At 42.2% G+C, this 23,890-nt stretch overlaps 1 protein-coding gene across 6 annotated transcripts in view; it reads left to right on the top strand.

Moving 5' to 3' along the window:
- Positions 1-23,890, top strand: part of SRGAP2 (SLIT-ROBO Rho GTPase activating protein 2) — a 198,845-nt gene that overhangs the window by 63,833 nt on the left and 111,122 nt on the right. For all 6 annotated transcript variants that reach the window (XM_081009025.1, XM_081009023.1, XM_081009024.1 and 3 more), the window contains exon 4: positions 18,774-18,936. In XM_081009025.1, coding sequence (XP_080865151.1) covers positions 18,774-18,936 — 163 coding nt within the window. The remainder of the gene's footprint in view (positions 1-18,773; positions 18,937-23,890) is intronic.

Below are 23,890 nucleotides of genomic sequence, written 5' to 3'. Positions count from 1 at the left end.
GTTTAATGGCTAAATTCGGTATATTCCTAGCCGAATGAAAGGTAGCTGTGTTTGTTCATAAAAAACAATACCAGAATTCATCTCAGGGCAATACCTAATAGCAATACCTGCTAGTCAAGCTCTCCTTACCATACGGTGTGACAATTTTTCTCTCCTCTCTCACTTTGCTTTATTTTACTGTCTAGCCTGATGAAGAGCTTAGGAGAATGCAAAACACTTGCACACCAATACACACACACACACACACACACACACACACACAGTTGGCCAGTTTAAAGGTATTCCCCTAATATGGATTTTTGAAATGCTTGTAACTATAAGTCATGTTCCTTCTTGCTACTCAGGAATCCTCTCATCTGAAGATCATTCTGAGACCCTTCAAATGCCTCTACTTTCCATCTCAGCTGTTTGTGTCACCTGCCATCTGTCTGTCACCCGTGGCGTTCCACAAAAGCCTCCAGTTTGAAACAAGAGAGCCTGTGCTGCAATTCTTATAAGATTTTGTGAGAATAGCAGCATCTTTCTGTCTCTCTTGAATTTTTTTCATGTCTTCTAAAACTCTTCTTCTGTAAAGGCAGAGCAAGCAACACATGTAGGCATTGTGCAGTATAGGAACACTCAGAAGGATGTTCTTCACCTGTTAATAAGCCCATTTGACAGGGGACCAAAAGGGCAATATCCCCAATTTACCTCTCTCCTTTCCTGTTTCCAATGAATGACAGGATTTAAGGCCCTTGGGATTCAGACAACATGCTGGTCCCCCACACTTCCATTTCCCCTTTCCCCACTCACTTCAGCAACTGCCATTGTCCCCTTGAAACACAACTTTAAAATGGGGTTGTTTGTCTCCCTTGCCTCAGCAGGTCCTGTGCATCCAATTGCATGTAAGAAGGATGCTGCTGCAGCTTTATGTAAGCCATAAAACTAATAATGTAGGGACTATATTAGAGGACGGATTAGTACGAAAAATTACTGCTTCATTTTCTTTTTTGCAGTTTCTGATATCTCTTACTTCTTTATCTTGAATCCTTTAATCACACATCCTGAATTCGAAATGTGGTGTAGATTAAACAGCTTTACTTATTCACAGTCTCAAATTGACTCTCAATCACAGTTGGGGTTTCTAATGCCATGTGGTTACTAAAAGGGAGCTGACTTGGATCCGTGTCTTCCGATTTCACACATGTTCAGGCCATAGTGTGGAGTGTATGTGTGAGTAAATAACACAAAGGTCACCTCCAAGTTTGTCCTACCTTGAAAGGAAGGTGGGGAACCTGTCAGCCCCTTTGTAACAGGTTTACTTTACCCAAAGTGGCTCCAGAAACATAAGTTTCTCCCATTCCATAAGCTGCTATAGGAATGGAAGTCAGAGAAGCATTGTTTATTCTGTGTCTACCACACGGGTCCAACATGACATTAGAAGAGCTCAGGCACTTGTAGCCATTATATATAAATAAGCTACTTTTTCTGGTCATTGACGTGAAGGGAGAAGAATATTGAATTTGTCATGTTGCTGCTAAACATGCAGGAAAACAGACACCGAAGCCTCAAACTGAAGCTTTGAATCAAACACTTTGGAAGCCCCAAGAGATTTTATTCTTTAGCAGAACTATTTCAGGGTAGCAGATGGTTTGAAATCTGGCTCCAAGTCCCAAACTCTCTGCAATGGATGCAGAACAATGGATTTACCTGCAGGGGAAGCTTCTGATGCCACTGTTTTCTCTTATTGCTGAAGCAGGAGCTATGTGGCATGGAAGGATCCAATGCTAACAATGCTCTTATTGGCAAGTCTATTACACCCTCCTGCCTGTAGTTGAGTGTAGTTGAGTCAGGAGCTTGCATGTGCTAAAGGGAGAGTTCAACATAGATTTCAGGGATGAGGCCCACTTCTGGCTTTCCGCGCACCTGCATCCTAAATAATAATAATAATAATAATAATAATAATAATAATAATAATAATTTATAATGAACTACCTATATGAAGGTTAGAGAACTGAATGTCCTACAGTGAAGCAACTTTTTCCTGACATTTGTAGCTCTGATTTGTTCTATCATTTATACTGTCAAATTACCTTCGCTATAGCTATACATTGTCTTGCAAAATTACACCTATGGCCTGCTCAACCTCCAAAATGCTTAATTACATTTGTTTTCAAGGAGCAGCGTGGTGTCACCAGTATACTGATGATATGCAGCTCTATATGTGCATTCAATCTGAATCAGGAGAGACTGTGGAGGTGTTGGACTGGTGCCTGGAAGCAGTAATGGGCTGGATTGGGGCCAAGAAAGTGAAACTGAACCCTGAAAAGATGGAGGTGCTCATGGGTAGTCAGCTCTCATATCAGGGAATTGGGTAGATAATGTTTTGGGAGTGGCTGCACTCCCCCTGAAGGAAAAAGTTCATCGCCTGGGAGGACTCATTGACTCATATCTGTCCAAGTGGCCTCTGTGGCTAGGAGTAATTATGCCCAGCTCAGGCTGGTCCACTAGCCATAGCCATTCCTGGACTGGGAAAGTCCGGCTTCAGGGGTCCTCCTGTCTGCAATCTGCAGCTAATACAGGTTGGTGAATGGTTTAGTCCAGGGATAGGCAACCTAAGGCCCAGGGGCCAGATGCAGCCCAGTCACCTTCTTAATCCGGCCCATGGGACGGTCTGGGAAACAGCGTGTTTTTACATGAGTAGAATGTGTCCTTTTATTTAAAATGCATCTCTGGGTTATTTTAGGGGCCTGTCTGGTGTTTTTACATGAGTAGAATGTGTGCTTTTATTTAAAATGCACCTCTGGGTTATTTGTGGGGCATAGGAATTTGTTCATCCCCCCCCCCAAAAAAAAATATAGTCTGGCCCCCAGCAAGGTCTGAGGGACAGTGGACCGGCCCCTTGCTGAAAAAGGTTGCTGACCCCTGGTTTAGCCCAATGGGACCACAGGTCATCAGTCCTGAAAGCACTGTGTGTGGCTCCTAGTGAGCTACCATGCCCAACTCAAGCTGTTAATATTTGCCCTAAATGGCTTGGCACCCAAATATCCAAAAGAGCACCTCCACCAGTATCAACCACCTCAGATCTTACAGTCTACAGGGGAGATCCTGTTGGGGGTGCCATCTCTGGAGGCTGCTGGGTTGACACTGACTCATAACAGAACCTTCTTGATGGGACTCTCCCATTTGTGGAACATTTTTCCTGGTGAGGTGTGTCTGTCTCCCTCGGTGTTAATGTTTAGGTGGAATTTTTAAGCATTCCTGTTCACCAAGGCACAAGGTGGTTGAAAGACATTGTTTCTGGCAACTTTGAAATTAGTAGTTGTGAGGATGTTTGTTTTTTCTTTAATAATTTTTGTAGTTTGTTGTTTGGTATCCTGGTATTCTTTGGGTGGTGGTGATGATACTGTCAGCAGCTCTGCGTGGCCTGGGTGAGAGACTTTTCTAAGTCTTCTTGCCTGAGTTCCTTTAACTAGACCTGCCAGGGACCTTGAAACAGTCTATATACAAAGCATGTTCTCTGCCATATCTTACCAAGCAGCTAAACAAAAGTAACACCGCGGCCTATTTTAAGACAGGATGATAAAATGGCTTTAGAAAATGAGGATAATCTTCGGAAGTGAGATGCTAAGCAGCAATTGTCAACTTCCAACTATCAGAGCAGCCAGGACATCCCAGCATGAAGTTCAGGCGACTTTTTGGCTGCCTGTGTCCTGAAGAGGATGCAGAACAAGCCTGGCAGCCTTCAGGCTGAGCACTTGTAAACAACAGATGTTCACAACTAGAATATTGGGTGGGGATTGTGTGGGGTTTTTTAAAGGACTTGAGGTGTGGGGGAAATGAGCCTAAAGATCACCACTGCTTGAAAATCTTAAAAGTATATAATTAGAATAAAGAGTGCATTATGACTTTAAGTGGTTTGAAAGAAATAAGCCTTGTATATGAAAACAGTGCTAAACCTTGAAAATTCTATTATCACTCGGGCATTTTCCTAAGTGATCTAAGAACACCTTGTACTATGGAGTGTGTGGATTGTTAAATTTCAGCATGCCATTAATGATGAAATGGATTTATTGAATATTTTAATACAAAAAGGATGCATATATTTAATATAAAAAGAATACATGCCATTAATGATAACATTGATTAATCACAGCAAGAAAAAGAAGGATATTGATGTTTTTATTAAGATTTTGTTGTAGTTTTATTGTTGCATGTTACATTTTGTTTGATATCCTCTATCTTGTGTCTGGGTATGTTCAGTGGCGGGGTGGATTATAAACAATCACAATAAAAAGGTAAATAATGTCTATTTACCTTTTTATTGTGATTCTTTATAACTAGTTTTAATTAGAAAAATCTTTTTGATATTTCCTAAGTACTTTCATCTTGTAACAGATGTTAAGATCTGGGAATTAAATCTAAAAGCTGTTGTATTTTAGTACTTAAATCTCATTGCAAGCTACTGAGGGCTAAACTTCTAAATATCAGTCATTAGATTTGAAAAATTAATATCAACCTCTTAAGTGCTGTCTTTTATCTTGTGTGCGTTTGTATTTTAAATATGGTAAACGGGCATGTTAAACTATTCAGAACTTTTCCTTTCCTCCCCATGATCCTAGGAGTGTATTTGGCATATGCGATTTTGAGAGACCTGCTTTACCCCCTAGCCTTTGTTTAAATTAGTCAACGTCGACTCAGTGGGCCTGTTTTGTAAATCAAAACACTAGGAATGCCAGTTGATTTTGCCTTATTGAATTGGTCCTGCAAATGTTCAGATACATCCCGTTTCAACATAAATTTTGAAAGCCTTCAGAGGATGAGGAAAGTTCTGATTGGAAAGTTCACCAGGGTGCTTAAGAGTGTAATCCTATACCTGGGAATAATCCTCACTGAATTAAATGGGACTTTCTTCTAAGTGTACTATACAAGTATAGAATTGTACTGTAAATGGTTGAAATTCTACTTCTTAACATCAAACCTGTAAATTGGGTCTGTAAACTAGTTTAACAGGCAGCCGTGCTGATCCAAAATAGCTTATCAGGTAGTGCAACTCCTGTCCTACTTGCTGCCTGAGGTATAATGTGTTAACCTCTGACCCTCTTGCCACAGGCAGAGAATCCCCATTATTGCTGAATACATAATTTAAGAGTCAATGTCAAAGGCTTGCATTACATCTGGGATTATTAAAAATTTTCATAGCTCCATCTATTTGCAGCTTTTATGCAGTTGTTCAGTGGAAAGCGAACAGGAACCTTTTTGTTTCAACCCTGACCTGAGTTTTTTTTAATAATGAAAGCTAGATGTATGCCACTGACTGTGAAATGATTCAGTTAGTAACAAGTCATCGAAATACTTTGTGTCACAACAACATGCTTATATCTTGACAGTTGTAGGCACTTTTACCTACCATGGTGAACTTACCACTGTTAACAGCAGCTGAGATCTGGGCTAGGTAATGTGTCTCAACATAAGCATAGGAACTGTCACAAAAAACCAGAAATGGTTGTGCCAAAATTATTGCCTCTCATTTTGACATACTTAGAATCATAGAACTGGAGAGTTGGAAAGGGACCACAGGGGTCATCTAGTCCAGCCCCCTGCAATGCAGGAATCTTTTGTGCAGTGTGGGACTCAAACCCATGACCCTGACATTAAGAGTCCCGTGCTCTACCAACTGAGCCGAAAGCAGAAGCCCGAACTTCTCTCTCTTCCCCTCGGCTTTGCTTCCTGGTTTAGCACCATTGTTTGGGAAGCAGGCATTAGCAGCGAGCACCATATTTTTAAATAAGGAAAAAAATGGGTCTTCTTACCAAACTTCATGAGTCTATGCTGATTTTTTAATATATTTTTTTGGAGAGGGGAAGTATTTGTATTTGAGCACAAGCAACCTGGTATAGTTGAACCAGCTCCAGTCTTTGGGGAAATATCATCCTTTAATCCTTTTCACACTGAGGCATTGGAGCAATAATATCCAACCAGAAGTAATGAATTGGAGTCGATGTTTGATCTACATGAAGGGATCCCTTTTGAGCACTGCACGTTTGAAGCCTTCTCCTTGGGTGGTCATAAATCTAAATCAGAGCATTCACCACTTTCACAGCAAAAGTCAGCCTGCATGGTACAGTAGCTGCATTTAGTGGTGCTTAAATTCCTTTGTAGTTTTAGTTAGAAATGCTATTAGCTTCCCTTCCATGAAATTCCCTCAGAGGCAATCACCCTCCAGTTATATGTGACAGTTCTTGTGTATGCATGGCTATCATTGAGTGAATTTTTAATTTTTATGAAAGCAAAACCCTTCTTTTTAACCTCCACCTCTACTCTTCTCTTTCCCAGAATATCCTGTCTGTCTTGTCTGTCTTTTTCAGATTGTGATCTCTTTACTGTAGGGTTAGTCCTTATCTCTGCAAATGCTTCTCAATGCTGAGCTGCCTGTGTTAAATAAAAATTATGTAAATAGTCTGTTTATTTTGTAAAATCTCTTTGAGATGAAGGGTGCAAAAACAAGAAAGGCGGCCTTATTGTTCCTGGATTAAATAGGGGTCGAGGGGAGCCCTCATGGTTATAATGCAATATCTAAAGTGGGTTCCCAAGACATGTGTCCCGACTGCGTGAGGCTGAGATTTGGGCGTGGACTGATTGAGGTGACAGTCCCAGACAGAAATTAGAATGGTGCTTTGCTTAATCATATTCCCCCCTCCTGCCCTATGGCCTTTCATGTGTAACCTCATGCGGTATGTCAACATGCAAACTGGCGCCACCAGACACCAGTGGTTCTACTTGCCATATTTCTGTGGGCCCTTGGTATTTCTGCTATGCACCACTTTGGAATAGCTTTGTGAATTGTGGCGCAGTAGTTTGGACAGCTGAGAATTGTCTCTCTTAACTCTTTAATGTCCATATATTTTCCTTTGGTTTAAAGGAGATTTTCATGCTGTGCTCGTCTTGCATTCTCTCTCTCTCTTTTTGGCGGGGTGGGTGGGGAGAACCATGTCATCTAAGCCATATCAGTTGGCATGGGGCTTAGGTAGGCAACTCTAAAGAACTGGAGAATGCTGCTTTCAGTCCTCCTGTTCTGGTGGCGGGCACTTTCTAGGTTTTGCCTGTGGTGTGCCTTGGTTTGGCTCATAACATATTCTTGACAGTTTTGGGAATTCAGTTGCAGGGCATGAGAAGCGAGCAAGTCTTCATAGTTCACATATGGAAGTGGACCCTTAGTATGGCAGTCCAGTTGGACTGGGTGTAAGGAGGAGCTCCAGCTTTGTGGCAACTGCTGAGAAGAAACAAAAGGAGAACTAGTTGTTTTTACCGCTGCCGCCCCCCTCCCCAAAGGGGGGAAGCATTTTGATGAAAAGAGACCTTTGACCTCCATAAAAAGGTTGTCTTGGAGCAATTCTCTCTCTAAACATGTTTGCTTGGCACAACCATTGTTAGCTTTTTGGTACTAGGTTATGTCAATTAGGTATATCATTATTATTGTTGTTGTTGTTGTTATTATTATTATTAGACCAAGTCTTTAAGACCTTTACTGTAACTGCCCTTGTTTGCTTTTTACTTGCTTTTAATATTATGTTAATGCTTTTTAAATAATTAAAACAAAACAACCCCAAACTAGAGTGGTAAGCTGCCCTGAGGACTTCATATTGTACAAAGGTGGGGTAGATCTTTAAACAAACTGTGGTGTGTCAGTAGTTTCTTCTAGTAAGCTCTCCTTCCCTCCCTCTCCTTTTTAATAAAAATGTGTTACTGTGCCAGCTTTCCATGATGACAAGTTGCTGCTCAGGAGGCTGGCCGTGAATAAACTCCTCTACCTGTTTTTCCAACGTCACACTGTTCTTTGGCTCAGAGACATGAAGGCCAGGTTTGAGGAAATGTTTTGCTAGCTTTATTTGTGGGCAAAATATCACAAGTAGAGGAAGAAGATCATGCTTGCGGGAATATATGACTACTGAAATAGATGCCTTGTTCCACCTTCCTAACCTACACTAGATATGCCAGGGTGGCTGGGGAAGCATAAGCCCTCTTCAGGAGTTCATGAACTCAAGAGGGGGAAAGTGTGTGCATGCCACTCCCAGTGTGTACACTTGCTGCACCCTTTCACATATTTAGTCTGAGCATCTGAAGAAGTCTGGATGGACACGCTTTGAAGCTACCTCAGTGCCTGGAATCCTGATAATGCAGGGTTTCTGATCAGAGGGAGGCTTCTCTCAGCGTGTTCAGCTAAACACACGTAGAAGCCTCCTTCAGACCCTTGGACTAAACACATGAACTTTGGGTGTGTAGGGCATGGGGCAAGTGCATGTGAGGACATTGGGGGCGAAGCCAGCCCCCTGCATACTTTTTGCCCTTGTGTGTTCAGGATGAATGCCTGCAGAAGCTAAAGATAGCCTGCTTGGTCCTTCAGGGGGAAGGGATCCAAAGCACACAATAGGGAAATACCTTTATAAGGACCCTTGAAAAATGTCACAAAGTAGTAAATAAGTGTTGGAGCTTTCCAGAAAGCTTCACTCAAGCCAGGTGTTAAAACAGGGGGTGGAGAAGTAAGGAGAAGGGGAAAGCTGGCATGACATCAGCAGATGGAAACAATCTTAAAATGGATTCCAGCAGTTGTGGTGCAGACATAATTAGATTAGTCTCTGCTGGGTGCTAAAATGGCTTTTCAGACTGTGTTGAGGGCTGTTAGGACTAAGAAACAAAAGCACTTCCTCCGTGACATTCTGGAAATAAAGTCGTAGCTCGGAAGTCGAACAGAATCCTTTCCGGAAGTCCGTTCGACTTCCAAAATGTGTGGAAGCCAAGACGCAGCTTCTGATTGGCTGCAGGAAGCTCCTGCAGCCAATTGGAAGTTGCGGAAGCTGCGTTGGACGTTCGGGTTCCAAAGAAAGTTTGCAAACCAGAACACTCACTTCTGGGTTTGCAGTGTTTGGGAGCCAAAGCGTTCAACTTGCAAGGCATTCGGGATCCAAGGTACAACTGTACAACATTTAACAGAGTCTTGGTTTTGTCTCTAGCCTGAAGTGGAGTTCACGGGCCACTTGCTGTTTTGGAAACATTCATGAATGGACCAGAGTGGGAATGAGGTAGTAAAGTTAGCTGTATTGGTCCATAAGAAAAAATATCTGAAATCCACAATTAGGTAATCGCTTAATTAGGATCAACCAAAAGGTCACAAACTTGTGCCAAGCTTTTGAAATTTGGACTGGAGTTCCCATCAGTCCCAGATAGCGCATGCTGCCCTAGAAGGTGGACTTAGGACTTCACATTTCAGTGTCCTTGACCCAAGGAAGCTGCATGATTTCCCTTACCTACAAATGCTGACATTCTGAATCTTCGACATGCCATTTATGTATGTGCAAAGTTATTCTGGTTTTATTAACAGGTCGCATTCTCAGAACATCTGGTATCAAGGTCAGTGTTAACATTGTTTGTTCTAACCCGTTCTTTGATTAGATCATCAAATACAATGTAAATCCCTTAAGGCATATGAGGTAAGATGTTCCAAACGAGCTCAGCTCAAGAGTCCCCCACTACTCTGGCCAAAAATGAGACAGTGAGTGCTGTGTGGGTTCTTGAAGAGCTTAAAAATAAATAAATCCTGCCTTGTTTCGTTTCTCAAATAGGAGTGGTTTTTATAACTCTACTCCCATGCTGTGCCTCTTGTTTTGTTGAAATTTGAATGAAACTTCTACCATCCTCATTCTTGCTTTGTGTGGGTTGGGGATTATATTCCTTTCTTCCAGCTCTAGTATGTGACGTTTTAAAGCTATTAAAATGTGTAGCTTGTTTTGCAAAGAAGAAAAAAACACTCTTCTGAGAGCACAATGGGAATACAGAACTGCTCTTTCGATGTTTTAGAAGGAAAGGTTTCTGATCTGTAAATATTATCTAAAACTCCTTTCTATGGGATATTAATGGATTTCCCAAATAATGTTTAAAGAGCGCAAAACATATTCTGTCTCTGACAGGTGCTCCTGAGAATTTCAGAAGCATAATCAGAGCACAGCTTCCAACCACCTCTTGTGGCCAGAGATACATCAGTTTTTGAGGATTCTGCCTGCATTTCAGGCTACCATGTGTAGTATCAATTGTACTATTTACATTTGCACCCTGCCCCTTCTTCAAGAAACCCAGGACATAGGTTTCCCCACCTAATAAATTATGTCAAAAATTTGGGGGTGTCTTATACATGAATAGTGCCTAGGCCATTTTCTTAAATCTGAATCCCCCAAAATATGGGGCGTCTTATACATGGGAGCGTCTTATAGACAGAAAAATACGGTACTTTATTTCTATATCATATTAAATGCTTCCAACTTGGGGGGGGGGGGAGAAGGGAGGAGTGCTATTGTTTTGTTTTGCTCTTGTTTTTGTTATGTATTTTGTGTATTTATCTTGTATCTTTATGCTTTGAACTGCCCCAAGATCTACAGATGAAGGGTGGGGCAGCATACATAATTAATAAATGGACCCTTGTGCCGAGTTTGCCAATGATTACTTTTAAGCAGGCACCTAAATGCCAATACTGCAGGTGCCTGACTGAGGGTCCTTGGAAGCATATTTCAAGGGGCAGGCACAACCACACTAAAGGTCCTGCTGGTCTTGGTAGGGTAGGCATAAGATGAACTTCAGGAGCACATGGTGCTACTAAGAGTCTCTCTTCCTGACACTAAAAAGAAACAAGTGGATTTTGGTACCCAATGGCTGTTCCACTCAATTTGCACCAAGGAAAGTATTATTTGAAAGCCCACAGCGTATAGGCAACCTCCCAAGTGTTCCCAGTTTCCCTTAATTCTTGATTGTATAGCCCCAAGCTGCTTAATCCCCGCCTGTGATGTTACAGCAGCTAAAATAGATCCTGACCATGGTTGTATTGGAGCAGATCAACCACTTGCTGTAAGATGACCCCCTGCGAACTCTTTTGCACTAGCACAGTGTCATATGAAAATGCATAGCCAGGTGGCTAAGAAATGCGAAGCCTGTAAACTTTATGGAGTAGCATAAGTACAGTCCATTAGACTGGCAGACCTCTTGCTATTTTTATATAAGAAGAAAGAGCCTGTGTGTCCCAGCCAGCTTATTGTCAAGTTTGAGGAGTGCTGCCTTTTGATCCTTTTGTTGGCTTTTGTCTGTTGTAGCAGCATACATACACAAGTCCAGGGAATGTGAACATTTTCCCCTCTTGTACGTGCTGGCTTTCCTTGGCAAGCAAAGCTAAGTAGTAGTTTTGCTTCACCCTGGCTCTCTCACTTCCCTTACACACTGAACCTTGAAACAATCCAGATTGCAAACTTCAGTCATTTCCTGTGATATTTTTCACAGGGCAAGAAACTCTGCCAGATCAGCTGCTTTGAAAGTGCCATTCTTGTGTTTTGTTCTTTAAATGAAACTATAATCTGTTTCTTACTAGAGATCCAATCTTTCTCTCTCCCCCCCCCCCCGGCTTCGCCCTCCCTGTCTATGGAAAGAACAATGGAAGTCAACAGTAATCTGTATTCTTAACATTTCTAGGAAAGTTAACAGCGTTTTTCTGGCAGGAAACTTCTGTTATCTTCTGACAATGGAATAAGGGATTTGTTTTTTGGGACTGCATCCTACTCCATCAGGAAGATGGTGCTGCATTTGCATCACAGTGGAAAATATATCCTAGAAGCTGAAACATGAAGTAAAATACACAGAAGAATAATTATGAATCTTGGCTTAAAAACTGGTTATTCTGTGCATGTACTGTAGTAGAGGAACTGCTATCTTTTTGTGTATGCATGTGTGAACATTTTATACTGGTTCAGAGGTGCAAACTATTTGTTGTTCCTTATACATGTTTACCTTAGACCCCTTCTGAAAAGATCAGGAGGATATGCCCCTCTATTTTATCATTATAGTAACCTTATGAGTTGGATTACAGACTTTCTCAACCTGTGGGTCCCCAGATGTTGTTGAACTACAACTCCCATCACCCCTCGCTAGCAAGGCCAGAGCTCAGGGATGCTGGGAGTTTTAGTCCAACAACATCTGGGGACCCACAGGTTGAGAACTGCTGGATTAGAATGAGAGAGAGAAAGTAATGCGTCCATAAACACCCAATATGCTTCACACCCATGCAGGGATTTAAACCCAGGTGTCATTGGTCCTAGTCCACTAGTATACCAGCTGTGAGAAACCTGTGGTCCTCCACATGTCGTTGGACTCCAATAACCATCAACTCCAACTAACAAGGCCAGGATTGGAATTGTAGAGGAGAGGAGTTATGATCTACCCTTCCCTTTATCATATCAGTTCTAGTTGATAGTGTAAATAGTGTGGTCTTGAGAATTAGTCCACCTTTGCTGCTATATTTCTGGTGCCATCAGCACACACTGGACCTGCCTGTAACCTGTCCTGGAAGCAGAACATGGGGGGGGGCTCTCTGCATCTCCCACATTCCCCACTGATGCCCCCACTACAGCTTCCCATGCAGCACAAATGGTTCCTGACGAACCATGTGGAAATGCTGAGTTGGGACATTTGAGAAATATCTGGTGGAATATTTGACCCCTAATCAAGAACACTGTGCTCAATGGTCTTTTGTAATAGTTTTGTAATTGTTGAATTGGCAGCTACCCGCCCTTTATCTGCTTTTAGTCAGGAGTGGGAAGACTCGCTGGGTGTTCTTTCTATATTGAGTTGTGGAAGGCTGTTCTCTTCTCTTGAGCCAGAGGCTTCTACATGTGGCGTATCCCGTCCGTATGCAAAGAAGGCAACCCCGCAAATGAGTTTCATACTTTCTGTATTACCAGAAAGCATGGCTGTGCGCCAGTGGAAGTGTGTGTTGCCAGCTATCCTCATGATCTTTAGGATGAATCAGCCTGTTTGATAATTGTGTCCTCTGATTTGGATGCCCAACTGTTCTCTTCCCACCCCCTTTCCCGTTTTTAAAAGGAAGATTTTGTGTGGCTTGCTTTCGTGGGGAGAAACACCCTCCTCTGTTTAATTCCAGATGAGCTTTAAAGTGAATTCTACAGCTGTTGGAAACATTCCTGCCATAGTCTGGCTTAAAACAATATTTTTATTATTGTCCCTTCCAAGTATTACACAATACAGTGGAAAAAAGAGTGCCTGTAAACAAATGATAAAAGGAAACTAAGTAATCTAGGCAAGTTAGAAAATCAGAAATACAATCTCCTGGGAAGTTGTCTGATGACAGCTCCTTTTACAGAGCTCAAGGTGGTTTACATACTTCACCTCCGCTCAATTTTCGCCTCACAACAACCCTGTGAGGTAGGCTAGGCTGAGAGGCAGTGGCTGGCCTAGGCTCACACAGCGAACTTTGTGGCTGAGTGGGGATTTGAACCCTGGTCTCCCATTTCTAGTCCAGCACTCTAACCACAACACCACACTGGCACAGTTCATTGAGACTTGTAGGTGACCTTCCCACCTGCTATCTCAGTTACTGCTCTTGCTTTAGCAAGGCAGTATACATATTGTGTTTGTAATACCTGGCCTCCTCCATAGTTTTTGTTGCTGACAGGTTGCAGTATCTTTTCAAAGTAGTATGTGTAGAAAAAGGGTTCTTCAGCTGGCAGGCAGCCTTAAACGCCCCTCTCTGCACAAATGTGCATATTTAGTGCATGCGTAGAATAACAAAGATGGCAGCCACAGCAGATGAAGACCACAACTTCCAGAGAAGGAACCTGCCTTTAAACAGGCTTCAGCATATCTGCTCACAACGCAGCCCTCCAAAAAGTGGGATGAGTAGCTGACTTTCTTCTTAACTTCAAAGCTAGACAGATAAAATTGTCTGTTGCAGATCCCTGACAAACCTCTAGCTCAAGAGCTGAGAGGACGGCCAAGGACTGTTTGGCAGCTGCATGGCCAAGGCCCTCAGAGAGGCTTAGTCATGAAGAGCCAAACCAGCAGGCCACAGTTTCACCCAAGCCTTTCCCATTGACAAAAGCTAGAAGGATTTGACAGGTGGGGAAGGGGCCTAGTGATTGCACTTTATTTCTTTATTTGGCTTGGTGCGCAAGGCCAGTGAAAAATTGTAGATCTGTCATTATTCATGGCTTGGGGTAATAATTATTTTTATCTATCTATCTATCCATACATACATACCCTGCCCATCTGGCTGGGTTTCCCCAGCCATTCTGGGGAGCTTCTAAAATACAAGAATTCATCACATACTAAAAGCTTCCCTAAACAGGGCTGCCTTTAAATGTCTTATAAAATTCAGATAGTTGTTTAGGAATGTTGGTTAGGAATGGACTGCAGGATTTGCCCAGATCCTGAATTGAACTTTAAGATTACCCCAAACCAGAGTTACCAATAGTCAGATGGTGCTGCAAAACTAGAATGGGAAATGTGGGAGGAGGAACCAAGAGCATTTTCTTGTTGGTGAGTCAGAGAGGAAAGGGAAGTATGAAATCATGTGACCCAATCCTTAAACCAGGGGTCAGCAACCTTTTTCAGCCATGGGCCGGTCCACCATCCCTCAGACCATGAGGTGGGCTAGACTATATTTTGAAAAAAAATATGAACGCAAATAACCCAGAGATGCACTTTAAATAAAAGCACACATTCTACTCATGTAAAAACATGCTGATTGTCCGCAGGCCGCATTTAGAAGGTGATTGGGCCGGATCCGGCCCCTGGGCCTTAGTTTGCCTACCCCTGCCTTAAACCCATAGTTCACAGTTACATCTGTCGTGGCCCCACTGCTTATGAGTTGGTTTTCAAGAAAGAGAAGAAGAAATGTAAAAACTGAAGCGCATCCAAAATGAGGTCTCAGGATGCTGAAAAAAATAAGGATTTTATTCTTCAACAGCCTACATGGATTTTTTCCCCTCACAACTGCCCACACCCTTTTGTTCTTTTGTTTTTCGCTTTCTAGAAGGGAAAATAAATTCAGAGTATAAAGCAGAGCTAAAGGTGGCTTATTGTTTAAGCAGAGGTTGGATGGCCATCTGTCATGTATGATCTAGTTGAGATTCCTGCATCGCAGGAAGTTGGACTAAATGACCCTTGGGATCCCTTCGAATGCTACAGTTCTATGATTCCAACTTAATTATTTACAAAATCATGGCTAATTCTAGGTTTCTGCTTTACTAAGGAAATAATAAGTTTGAATATAAGAATTCTAACAATAAGAAAGCATAGTAATAGGTTAATCAAAATCTCTTTCTATTGCACATTATCCTAAGTATGTTCTGGTTCTCTGGATAGCAAAGCAAACTCATTTGTGTACAAAACATTCTCCCCTTTCACAGACATTTAAACCCCAAACAGACTTAAAACTGAGATGATCATACCATTCAGTTAACCCTTTGGAAAAAATAATTGCCTTGAACTACTTCTTGTAGCTGCCTTGGAATAATCCAGTAAAGATCCTGTATTCTCAGTGATTTTTATAACACCTGCTTATAGTTGCTGAACGAATCCAAAAGCAGAGGCTGTTCTTTCAGCACTACAAATATCCCCTTAATCCCTGGATTATTCCAAGTCTGCTACAGAGTCCCCTGATGTGCCCTGCATCCCAGTCCCCATTTGCTCCTTTTTTTTACTTTTAGCAGCCCTTCATCCCTGTTGTCTACAGTCTAGCTACTCCTTTACCCTCATGAGTGTTTCCATCCTTCCTCCTGCTTTTTACACTGAGTTCTCCCTACCCATTTTTCTTTGCCTACTTACAGGGTTATATGTTTTCTACACATTTGCTGTGCATGCATAAAATGGCATCTTTCAAACCTCTGCTTTAATTTTAGAATAGTGAGTTTTTCGCCCTTATGGTGGCACAGAAGACCTTGAATGACTGGGCTGCCCGGGCCTGCCTTGGGCCTTTCCAAGGGACAGGAATAGAGCCCCCAAATGATTAAGGGGGTGGAACGACTTCCCTGTGTGAGGAAAGGTTTCAGCATTTGGGACTTTTTAGTTTAGAGCAGGCACGTCCAAGAGGTAGATCGTGATCTACCAGTAGATCACTGGATGTTTGTGGTAGATCACTGGTAGATCACTGTCTCCCCCCAAATAAGCTCAACAAGTTTGGCTCCCCTAAAAAAGCTCAACAGTTTTGGCCTGCCCCCCAAAATTGAGCCTTCCCCCTTCCTAAAAAAAAGTTCAGCAACTTTGAGCTGAACCCCAAAAAAGGGGGTAGATCACTGCCAGTTTTTAACTCTCTGAGTAGATCGCAGTCTCTTGGGAGTTGGCCACCCCTGGTTTAGAGAAAAGGCAAGTCAGAGGTGACAAGATAATCATGCAGAGAGAATATAATATATTATATTATTATAGAGAGTGGATGGAAAAACTTCTCTTGAAAGAAAGAAAGAAAATGTTGCAAGATATATAGATGTACACTTACTAACTTTGCATAATGCAACCCCATCAATGAACTGAGGCTTCATTTGTGCAGAATTTTGATGGGCGAGAGGAACATAGAACATGCACAGTCTTGCGTTTGATTTTGTCTTAAGCACCTTGGGGAGAAGATATCGCTGGTCTCCATTATAGACAGCATTCACCCCTGGCTGCTGCTTGACCCCTGCTGTGAATTGCACCTCTGATAATCCATGGATGCCAGGGTTGACTATGGACTTTTGGCCAAAAAAACCCATGTTCTGAATCAGATCCCCACTACGACTGTGGTTGTCTCACTAATAAGTGACGGCAAATGGGAGAGGATTGGACTTATTCCCCACTCTGTTGTCATTTAATTTTTGTAACTGAAAATTAAAAAGGGTCTTGACCTAGTGTCTAAGAGCCAGTGCGGTGTAGTGGTTAAGAGTGGTGGACTCGTAATCTGGTGAACCAGGTTCGCATCTCCGCTCCTCCACATGCAGCTGCTGGGTGACCTTGGGCGAGTCACACTTCTCTGAAGTCTCTCAGCCCCACTCACCTCACAGAGTGTTTGTTGTGGGGGAGGAAGGGAAAGGAGAATGTTAGCTGCTTTGAGACTCCTGAAGGGGAGTGATAAAGCGGGATATCAAATCCAAACTCTTCTTCTTCTTCCCAGATAAGTGAGTTGTTGTTGTTGTTGTTTAGTCGTTTAGTCGTGTCCGACTCTTCGTGGCCCCATGGACCAGAGCACGCCAGGCACTCCTGTCTTCCACTGCCTCCCGCAGTTTGGTCCTAATCTTCATTTGTGTGCTTTTCTGCTAAGATTTTTTTGGAGGCCGTAGCAATGAGGAGAACACATTACAGGAGAATAGAGCAAGAGGTTTTGACACTATGTAAGTCTATTTCAATGTTATAGCTGTTGTTTTTGAAAAATTCAGTATAGATTATTGTAAGGTGCTGTGCAGCCATTCTCCTTTCAAAGAAAAAGAATCATAGTGTCCTAAGAGAGCCCAGGGAAGTTGTTTATTTATACAGCCAGTGGTGTGTTATATTTAAAAGCCCTGTTATTTTTATCAATACTTTGCTGTAAGGATAAATGGTGAGTTAGTGAGCATTTGTTAAACATCCTGTCGTGAGATGCGCCTCGTGGCTGCTCCGAGGAGAAGTGATTGTGGTCATTGTTCTGAGAAAGTTACCGCCCTACTTTCTGTTCCCTGATAGTGAACATTCAGTTTCTGGAAGGCTACAGTTCACAAGGTCCTCAAGTAGCAGACCTGTAGCTTTCTCTCAGCATGTCATCTAATATTTCTCTACTAGGGTTGATTTACGGATATGATCTTGTTGAAATCTGGTTTGTACAGATCGGTGGAAAGAGACTGCTAGCAAAGCCATCAGGAGCTTTAGTGATACTTCACCCTGAAGATGATCATTCCGAAAGAGAATGAAACAATATTTTAAATTTTATTGTATTTTTATCTTATTTGGCTTAATTTTGCAGGGTTTAGTGGCTTACAGTGCAATCTTAGCTTGGGTTTTATCATCACTAGGAACTAATTTAAGACCTTTCTGGTGAAAAATGATGTATAAATAACAAAGAACAATAATCTTTAAATAAGTTTACATTACATTTATCTATATATCTGTATCTATCTATATCTATCATCTATATCTCTATATCTCCCACCCATCAGGTTGAGTTTCCCTAGCCACTCTGGGTGGCTTACAACATAGAAAACAGCAAAACGCCAAACATTACAAAACAAGATATCTTATACAATCAACAAACAAATCAATACATCAATAAAAACCAATAACAATTAAAATAACAATAACAACAGTTTACAGTTATACCCAAATTAAAGTAACCGCCGACTCCAACTAAACATTTAACCATCAACAACCCAACAAAAATGAAACAGAAGAACCAAAATTAGAACTGTTTAAAACTTTTAAAACATTTTAGCCAGTTGCCCCAACCCAAGAGTTATTCTAGCAATGTCCCAGTGGACTCCCAGGAAGCTTTTAGCTGCTCAGAGTGAGTCTGGATTCCGCCCCCTAGGCCAGGTGAAAATGGGCCTTGCAGCAGGAAGTGGTCTTGCTTCCAGCACTCATGGCAGCAGCAGGTTGTGTACATAAGAACATACAAATAGCCTGCTGGATCAGGCCAATGGCCCATCTAGTCCAGTATTTTTTACTTACATTGGCCGTCCAGATGCCCGTGAGAAGCCAGGGATCACAACATGAGCACAAAAGCAATCTCCCCTCCCATAGTTCCAGCAACTGGAATTGTAAATTGTTGTAAAAGTTGTGCTTTAATTCCTGATAACTGCCTCAATTTTTGCATTTTGAAAACTTCAATGTTTCATAGTACATGTACATTACTACTATACAATGGTACCTAAGAAAAGTTCAGTATATTGTATTGCATCACCTTTGCCTCTTCTATGGAAAAAGACAAGGATAAAAATAATATTTTGGTTCTGCTTTTCCTGCAGGAAGGATCAGAATGTTCTTTCACCTGTCAATTGCTGGAACCTCCTTTTAAACCAGGTGAAGCGGGAGAGCAGGGACCACACCACCTTAAGTGACATCTACCTGAACAACATCATCCCTCGGTTTGTTCAAGTCAGTGAGGATTCTGGGCGACTTTTCAAAAAGGTAATGCTTTTATTGCTACATGCATTATTTCATAGCTTCAGAGATGGCTTTTGGTGACATAACACAAGTGAATTTGTCCCCTTGTTGCATCTGAATTAGATTACTGTTATGTGCTGTATGTGGAGCTGCGTCTAAAGACTGGTTGGAAATTATAGTTGATCCAGTATGAAGCTAACTGGCTGTTGATTTGGGCACATAGGTCAAACATGTTTTTCATTGAGTTACTAATTAGCTTCTGGGCTCAATTCAAAGTGCTGGTTTTGATCTTTTTAAAGACCCAAATGGTTTAGGACCCAAGCATTTTGAGATACTTGTCCTGGCAGAATCCTAAGTGAGCAAGGGTTACCCTAACAGCAGCTTCCTAGCACAAGAGAATCAAGATTACAGTAGTGTAATTTCTTCCATTGGTGTCCTGCTGTGCTTCTCAAATGCAAGTGGCTTTCAGAGTGATCCTATTGCACCCAGTAGGCAATACTTTGAGGCCAGGACCTCTCTGTGACTATTATGCATGTTTTATAATCAGGCAGAGCGCTCCTTTTCTATAAAATGTAATCATGGCAGTGGTGAAATAGCTTTTTACAAAGCAGGGCGCTGAGCAGGGATACAGACTTCTCCAAAACTACCTCTTCCCCTTATCATTGCTTCATTTTAAAAGATAAAAAAGGGAATTAAATGGATTATCCCTTGCATTTATTAAATATGGCTAGGTATGGTGTGGCAGCCTCTAGATCAGGGTTGGCATGCATGGGATCATGTCCAATTACCCCCCTTTTTTAAACCATCTGGAAAAGTTTAATAGTGATAACAAGCTTTTATGAAGTCACTGCCTATGGGTATGTGCATTACCTGACACTTCTTTATTTTTTTGGTTTAAACATGCACATCCTGCCTTTTCTAAAAAGTTGAAGCTGGCTAACCAGAAAAAAGAACTAAAATAACAATAAACAAATACAGGGGGGGGGGGGGAATTACAGATAGCATAATTATTCAAAAACCCTAGTAGCAGAGGATACTTAAAGGCATTGCATTGCCCTATAATCCTATCAGGAATGTTTAAGGGTATGTCTAGCACCCTTCAGGCCTATGTGTTCATTTTACATTCTGAAATGCCTGTATTTGTGTGGTGCTCCTGAAGCAGAGGTGGCAGTACCATTTGTTTCCAAGTAATGTGAAAGTAACAGCTTTATTTGACCTTCTGAAACTTTTTGCTAATTAAATTATCATTGATTAAGTACTTAGAAGGGATTATTGAGTAACAGGAACCCTTTAGTTTCCCTTAATCTTCGTAGAGGATAAGTAATGTTTCTACATTATACTCTTGAGGACAACATGAAAAACAAATCGGCTGGCTGGCAAGCACAAAGGATTTCTTTGGGAAAGTGTTCTAATATAACACAGTCACTTGGCTGGAAGCATTGTCCCCACCCCCACTTGGTTACTTTCACTGTAATTTGGTGATCAGATACCCATGTGCATTGTTGGTTAGAGCAGGGATGGAGAACCTGTGGCTCTCCAGATGTTGTTGGACTCAACTCCCATTATCCCTTGACCCCCATCCCTGGGTTAAGAGCGCTTTACCAGGACCAGGGAGACCTGGGTTCAAAACTCTACATCAATTGACTAGGTGATATTGGAGCAGTCATTATCTCTTAGCCTCACTTGAGAGAATGATGTTTGCCACCTTGAGCATCTTGGAGGATAGCTAAAATAAAAAAGTAGCAAATAAATCAAGAGTTTGGATATTTCTTTAACTTTGCCTACACAAAGACTTCTGTAGTTTTAACTGTGTAGCTGCCATTCAAAGTAAAATGGCATTCTTTGGCTACACTCCTATTAATTACAGTCAAACCTCAGTTGTTGAACATAATGTGTTCCGGAAGCCTGTTCGGCTTCTGAAATGTTCGGCAACTGAGGCACGGCTTTCAATTGGTTACAGGAATTTCCTGCACTCAGCAGAAGCCGCGTTGAACGTTCGGCTTCCGAAAAACATTCAAAAACCAGGACATTTAATTCTGGGTTTTCAGTGTTCAGGAGCTGAAACGTTCTGAAACTGAGGTGTTCCAGGATCCGAGGTTTGACTGAAGTACATATGGTATGGAAAAATGAGTGACTCAGGCTACAATCCAGTGCATGCTTTCTTGGGATTAAGTCTTTGCTTAAATCCTCTCTAGAGTGGTACCTCAGGATGCGAACGGGATCCGTTCCAGAGCCCTGTTCGCATCCCGAACGGAACGCAAGATGCGACAGTGTGTCTGCGAGTGCGCGGGTCACATTTCGCTGCTTCCGCACATGCGCGTGACGTCATTTTGAGCGTCTGCGCATGCGCGAGTGGCAAAGGCCGGAAGTAACACACTCTGTTACTTCCGGGTTGCCACGGAGCGCAACTCGAATGCACTCAACCTGAAGCACATTCAACTCGAGGTATGACTGTATTGAAAAATCTGCATAGAGCTTGTGCCCTTTTTTTCTGGCAGTAGTGGCAACATGCTATTGAATGCTCTTTTGGTCATCATGGTGCAGAAGCTAAGGAGATGAGGTCCAGTTACTTCTGAACAGCTACTTCTGAACTGTGCTGTGAGGTTGGGCGGAGTTGGGGCTGCTTTGCAGTGGCTCATGATGCCACCAATTTGCACCTTTGCAACCTGCCAGAGGCTTCTGTATAGGTTGCCCTGCACTGCACATTCTAGGACAGCCTTCCCTAATGGGCGCTGCTCATACGTTGTTGCATTCCAACTCCCAGCAGCTCTGGCTAGCCTGGCCAGTGGTCAGGGACAACGGGAACAGTAGTTTAAAAAAATAATCTGGAAGGTATCAAGTTGGAGAAGGCTGTTCTAGGCCCTCCCTACTAAATTAGGTCTAGTAGGGAAAATTGAATTACCCTCCCTCTCCTATTTTTTTTATAAAGCATGAAATGGTGGACTGGAAGGAAGCTAATGGTTACATTGCTAAGAAAAAGTACAACAATGAAGTAACCTACTATGGGAATAGAAAATTAATATAGATAACATGATTTTAAATGGCACGTAAAAAAAAATATCTTGGTTTGTTTTCCACAAGCAGAGCTCTGTTGTTTTGCCTCAGGTTTTGCAAAGACAGGAGCTGTTACTTGTTAGAATCTAGTATCCAGATAACAGGTCTGCCAAGTTGGTCAAATGCCAGGATAGTTTCCTCTGTTAACTCTCTTTACGCTTGCTATGTGTCACTAGCACATAATTCTTTGCACCAGTCCCTCCTGGGGAACCTTTCTCAGACTGACATGTGATATGCGGAATGGAAATAGTTTGTGACTGAACCCAGAGCCACTGGTGATTGTGCTCTTTGCTGGAAAGCTCTCTCAATTTCCTGCATCCCAATCAACCTGACAAGTGTGAACTAGCACAAGACTACTGATAAAGCCCAAATATCAAAGTGCTTAAGGGGCAGATTTGTTAACCAGCCAATAGCCAGTGTCTAAATGTAGAATTATGAAAGAAAGCAGCACTGTAGGGACCGCACCATTTCTAAGTGCTTCATTTAGTATGTATAATTGTACTTGCTACATGCCATCTAAATGTCTGAAAGCAGCTGTTATTTAAAAAAATAACCCCTTCAGATATTATTCAAGGGAAATAAGATAGTTGATTTCCAGCTGTTTTGCAAATGGACTAGACATTAAATTGCAATTTGTTCCAACTTCATTTTATGTTGTTGCAAGATTGTGTACTTCAAATCCAGCACATAAACAATGTTGATATTTGTAATTTTTGTTAAACAAGAGATCCATGCTTTTGCAGCCACTGGGTGAGTGTGGCTGCAAATAAAGTATTTTAATTGTTTCCCTAGGGGCTATTTGCAGAAGTCAACTGATCACAATTTTCAGTGTTACGGGTATCTGTGCCCTAACGCATGAATGATTTCCAAAAGTTAGCTCAGTTGGTAGAGCATGAGACAATCTCAGGGTTGTGGGTTTGAGCCAGACCTTGGGCAAAAGATTCCTGCATTGCAGGGGGTTGGACTAGATGCCCCTCATGGTCCCTTCGAACTCTATGATTCAGTGATCTAAGAGCAATCCAAGGTGAAGAAAAATATCAAGATGCATGTCGCACAAGGCGAAAATTAGCTGTCCTCTGTGGGCAAGTGGCTCTTGGGTCCCAGAAATTAGCTGGTTGCCTGTTCCGGACGGGACTGCACTCCCTCTGAAGGAGCAGCCTGGGGGTGCTGCAGGATTCAGCATTGTCCCTGGAAACCCAAGTGGCCTCAATGGCTAGGAGTGCCTTTCACTTACCAGGCTTTTGACTGTTCCTGGACTGGGACAGCTTGACCACAGTGATTCAGGCATTGGTACCTTCCAAAGCGGATTACTACAATATGGTGCTTAACTCACGCTTAATTTGCAAGCTGCAGTTCATGTAAAATGCTGCAGCATGATTGCTGACAGGAGTGAAAGTCTGTCAGCATATTGCAACTGCGCCCAGTGATCTGCACTAGTTCTAGTTTGCTACCGGGAATTGTTCAGGGTGTTACAATTGGTATATAAATCCCTTAATGCAGGGATGAGAAACTTTTTTGGGTCCATGGGCCAGATCCTTAACAGGATCGGCCTCACAGGCCAAATTCTGCAGATGGGTGCAGTTACCTACCTGTCCATAACTATTCATACGATAGTGCACGAATGACTTTTAAATCTCTAACGTTGGTCATTTAAGGGATAGGGTTGGGGAAGTGGTTATTTCTGCCCTAGGGTGGGGAAGGGGAGGAGGAGAAAGAAGGCATCACGTGTGAGGAGTTCCTCCAGCAACAGTTCTGCAAAAATGCAGATCCGCTGCTGGAAGGACTCACACACACTTAGTGATGGATTTACATATAAGCTAAACAAGCTATAGCTTAGGGCCCCACTCTCTTGGGGGCCCCCAAAAAAACTAAATAAAAAAAACCTGGATGTACATTTCCAAAATATAAGATAAAAAAACAAATA

Source organism: Podarcis pityusensis, assembly GCF_964106645.2.
Source record: "Podarcis pityusensis genome assembly, chromosome: 6".
NCBI classification, from domain to species: Eukaryota; Metazoa; Chordata; class Lepidosauria; order Squamata; family Lacertidae; genus Podarcis; species Podarcis pityusensis.
Note: the sequence above shows the minus strand (reverse complement) of the source record. Positions and strands in the feature narration are given on the sequence as shown.